Source organism: Phaethon lepturus, unplaced genomic scaffold, assembly GCF_000687285.1.
Source record: "Phaethon lepturus isolate BGI_N335 unplaced genomic scaffold, ASM68728v1 scaffold3720, whole genome shotgun sequence".
Taxonomy (NCBI): Eukaryota; Metazoa; Chordata; class Aves; order Phaethontiformes; family Phaethontidae; genus Phaethon; species Phaethon lepturus.
In genome coordinates, this window is record NW_010510989.1 from 12,078 (window position 1) to 16,625 (window position 4,548).

Below are 4,548 nucleotides of genomic sequence, written 5' to 3' on the forward strand. Positions count from 1 at the left end.
TGGCGGGAGTCAGTGAACGGCTGCATGGTGCTTAGTTGCCAGCTGTGGTTAGACAACAACAAAATGAAAGAAACATTTGGTTTGTAATGAATTCCAACTGAATTCTAATTTGGTCTCTACTTACCCAGATCTTGGCCATGTGCTCTTTCATTGCCTTGTACATAAAGCAAGGAGTAACCATGGTAAATCAGCCTTGTTCCAAATGGACATGATGGTTCTTCAGTGGTTTGACTGTGTCTGGTAACAAGGAAGCCATGAGCAACAGATGGTGCACCTGGTGGGCCCATGGCCCCAGGCAAACCTTCAGGGCCAGGTGGACCAGGGAATCCTCTGGGTCCTACAATACAGAGAGTCTCCTTTTATCTCTACAGACAGCAGTACTCTGCTTACATAACTAAAGAAGTGAAATTAGCTACATTCATACCTAATCTCCTATGTTATTTTTCTATAAAGGAATCAAGTCTTTGAAAAACTCATGGGCTTACCTGGGGGACCATAAGGACCAACTTCTCCTTTTTGCCCAGGTTTACCATCAAATCCTGGACTACCAGGTGGTCCAGGTACACCTGAAGGTCCTGTCACCCCTGTTGAAAAACAAGGAATAGTTATTACTGGATATTACTTCATGTTAGCTCTAACATTTTGTCTTTTAATACAATACGGCACAGGCACACCTCAGCATAAACTAAGTCATGCAGACTCAGGGTGCATATTTCAATATCTAGAGCACATATATGGGTTACTGCAGGCGAAGTGATTATAGTAGAGAAGAATAGAGAAGTAAGCAGAGGGTGTGCTTCTAAAATAAATAGTATTTGCCTGGAATATTAAAAGGAAGGGAAGCAATCTCTTCCCTCTCTGATTATCATATGACTCAGTCAAAAACAGACCATAAAAAAGTAGGGTCATGAACAGTGAAAAAATCAGTATTTTCTTAGCTTCTTCCTAAATGGGTTTTCAGACATATAGTATGACTTCCGTTTGTCAATTTCTAGGGATGCTTTGAGTCCTATGTAAACTCAGTAACTTTGATTTTGGGAAAAAGAAGTTAACACCATCCACACCATACCAACATTTCTGTGGCACATCAGAAGCTTTAGATAGTCACAGCAGTCCTTTTCGTGAGCACTCAAAAAGCAATATTGTGTTCATGTATTGAACTGACTACTAAAGATCTGTGACAGATCCCTTACAAGCAAACTCATGCTGTATTCAGTCACTGAGATTATTTCATAGCTATTTTCTAATGGATGGCAGTTGCAGAGTTGTAACTCCACCTTCAAGAGCAAACTTCCATATCTATTATATTAAATAGAAAGAAGATATTAATTATATTCCACTGTAATTCTCCATCATCTTCTCATAAAACAATCACGAACAAAGCTTTCCCTTAGAATCTTAATAGCTTAAAAACCACCTCTGAGCTCCCACTCTCCATATCCTGTCATTCTGAAGGACATGTGTCCTTGTGCCAGCATTTCATTTGTTTTATCCTTTGCTCCATTCTCTTCTACCCTAATGTGTTTAATTTTTGCAGTTCACCTTTTCTTCATAAAAATTGCAATGTCTGGACTAAGAGTCAAAATCTAGGACTACGGAACAAGCTTTCTCAAGAAGCACTTTCCACTCCAAGGTCAAGGTGTTTTTCCTCATGCTTGTCTTCTCCCAGAGACACACAGTAACTAAGTTTGGATTCAACGCTAAAGATAGAAGATACCCTAACAAATACATTCTGGAAAAAGGATGAGCAATGTGTTGCATGTCATTCTGCTTACTGCTGATCTCAGATACGGATGTGATGACTGCAGAGTGAGAGCCTATTAAAAAATCACTAGGAAGGCATCTGTTTCTGGGACTTCTTTGCATGAGTTTCAAAAAGGACTCTCTTCCTCACTGCTGACACAATTTAAGTGGCTTACCAAAAGCTGGATAATATTATATCAAAAACCTCCTGGTGTCTAGCCTACCATTGGTCTATTTTTACATTACTTAAAATGCGTTTCTACGGGCAAGTTAGAAATTCTCACCTTGCTGTCCTTTGGGACCTGGAAGTCCTGGGAATCCTTTGAGACCAACTGGTCCTACAGGGCCAGGTAAGCCAGGATCCCCTTTAACAAGCTGAAAAGCACCTGGTGGGCCTGGTGGGCCTTGTAAACCTGCCAAAGTTAACAGAGGAAATCGGCACATATTTAGTATTGCACAATAAAAAAGTGAGAAAACAATGTTACCTTGTATTGTCATTTATGTAATCAGAGAATAGACAGAGCTTGTATCTATAAGATATCAATGTGTCCAAACTTTACATGTCCATTGAGTAGGGGCATACCTGTTAAGAAGCCAAGTCTGAAGTTGACTGAGGGTAGAAGACAATGGGGTTCAAGGCACAACGGGGGAAACAGGCAGGGCTGGGCCTCTGCCACTGACAAGCCTCTGGTAACACCTAAGCAGCTGCACATGCTGCTGCTGAAAACCATATTGCTACCTCCTACATTGCCATCTCCCACCAGACAGGACAGAGGAGCCCCACAGATGTAGCTCTGCTAGAGCGGGTCCAGAAGAGGGTCATGAAAATGAGTAGGGGGATGGAACACCTCTCCTATAAAGAAAGGCTGAGGGAGTTGGAGTTGTTCAGTCTGGAGAGGAGAAGGCTCCGGGGAGATCTTATTGTGGCATTTCAATATATAAAGGGGGTGTATAAAAAAGCCAGAGAGAGACTTTTTACCAGGGTCTGGAGTGACAGGACAAGGGGCAACATCTTAAACAGAAAAAGGGTAGATTTAGATTGGACTGAAGGAAGAATTTTTTTACAGTGAGGGTGGTGAGACACTGGAACAGGCTGCCAGGAGAAGTTGTAGATGCCTTCATTGGAAATGTTCAACATCAGGTTGGATGGGGCTTTGAGCAACCTGACCTAGTGAAAGATGTCCCTGCCCATGGCATCTCTAAAGGTCCCTTCCAACCCAAACCATTCTATGATTCTAAATGGTATCCTAGAATCATAAAGATTCTAATAATGATAAAAAATTAGTATTGATTTTTCAGAGCAGGAGATAAATACATTCACTCTCTACCCAATACTTAAACCTAATCTGACCATTCAGATACTGATACCATGATATCTGGTTTCATGTTTTACCATTTTGCACTGAATAAACGGGGGAGGGAGATATCCATTGATTACTCACAAATAACAATGTTAACAACATCATCTGTGAAAAAAAGCTAGTCTTTATATTATACCTTTAGATCCAGGAAGACCTTGGTCACCTCGCTCACCCTTAAGACCTGGGAAACCAGGAGATCCTTTTGGACCTGAAGTCAAAGGAAACATTTATATGAAAATTCAATAATTTCTTGATTTGGAAGGATATGTGCAGAATAATCATGTACGACCCCATGATCATGTAAGGGCCATGACTTTATTTGCACAAGTACTTTTTAACTGTTTGCCAGAACAAGATACAAACAACAGTCCTAAGTCACAAAAGAAATTATGACTGAAAACAAGTTTCTCTTACCTTAATTAATAATATCCTTCTCTAAATGCCAAGAATTAATTTTTTCTATTCATAACTGCATTTTTTATATACGCAGTGTTTTCATATATGTGATGGTGACAGTAGCAGCAATATAGTCAACAACGGAGACATAATGAACCTGCATTTCCTCAAATATAGCTATAACATTTGCCTCTCCAACTCTCAAGAAAATCTTGAAGATTCTTGACTGCCAATGTCTAAATGATTGTTTTTACATCCAGCTTTTAAAGCAAGTGCACACTTAAAATTGGCAAAGCAAGACAAGAGGCAAAAGGCAAAAAACCTTGAGGAAGATCCCCATGCTCTTGTATGCTTTTTGATGCAGCTGTCAATGTCCTGTTTCAGTAATTTGTAACAGAGTCAACACTCTTTGAGCATCTTTTTTTGAGAGAGGAAGGATATTAAAGAGACATCTTTGCATACTTGTTAGGAATATGGTAAATTTTCTTCTCACCTGGAACACCTGGAACTCCTGGAGGTCCCAGATCACCCTTTTGACCAATATCTCCTGGTAAACCAGGACTACCCTGTATAAAAGAAAATGTGAAGTATAGTTATCCTACACTATTATGATATGACTCTCAAATAGGCTGTGTATTTTTGGAAACCTATAAAAAAGATTTAATATGAGAGAAAAGTCATTAAGTTTAAGGAATAGTTATTCTCTACCATGATTAGATAAAGCTTCTCTTACAAGTGTGACACCTTGTTCGTACTAAACTATTTTTTGCCTTACAAAGATACTAGCTCAGAATAAGATCTCACTAACTGTATAGCTAATATAAAGGTTCTCAACCATAGACCATATTGTTATGAAAAACATCATTAAGCACAAATCCCAGCAAATACTAATTTCAGTGCAGCCCCAGCAGGCAGCTGCTAGTTAGATAATTAAACGGGGTAATTCTACACCGCAGCAGACTTGAAAATTTTTACATTCACACGTGGAATGAAATTAAATGTGGTCAACAATTTATAATCCTCTGAAGTTTTTTACTTTTCAACAGGG

General features: G+C 39.4%; 1 protein-coding gene across 1 annotated transcript in view; it reads right to left on the bottom strand.

The window, feature by feature from the left end:
• The window catches only part of LOC104617073 (collagen alpha-1(IV) chain), a gene marked incomplete at its 5' end in the record, with an annotated part of 12,790 nt that extends 8,724 nt beyond the window's left edge, over nt 1-4,066 (bottom strand). The window contains 5 exons of the mRNA XM_010282292.1: nt 125-337; nt 486-584; nt 2,028-2,156; nt 3,241-3,312; nt 3,994-4,066. Of these exons, the coding sequence (XP_010280594.1) occupies nt 125-337; nt 486-584; nt 2,028-2,156; nt 3,241-3,312; nt 3,994-4,066 (586 nt within the window). The remainder of the gene's footprint in view (nt 1-124; nt 338-485; nt 585-2,027; nt 2,157-3,240; nt 3,313-3,993) is intronic.
• Nucleotides 4,067-4,548: the final 482 nt, after the last annotated feature.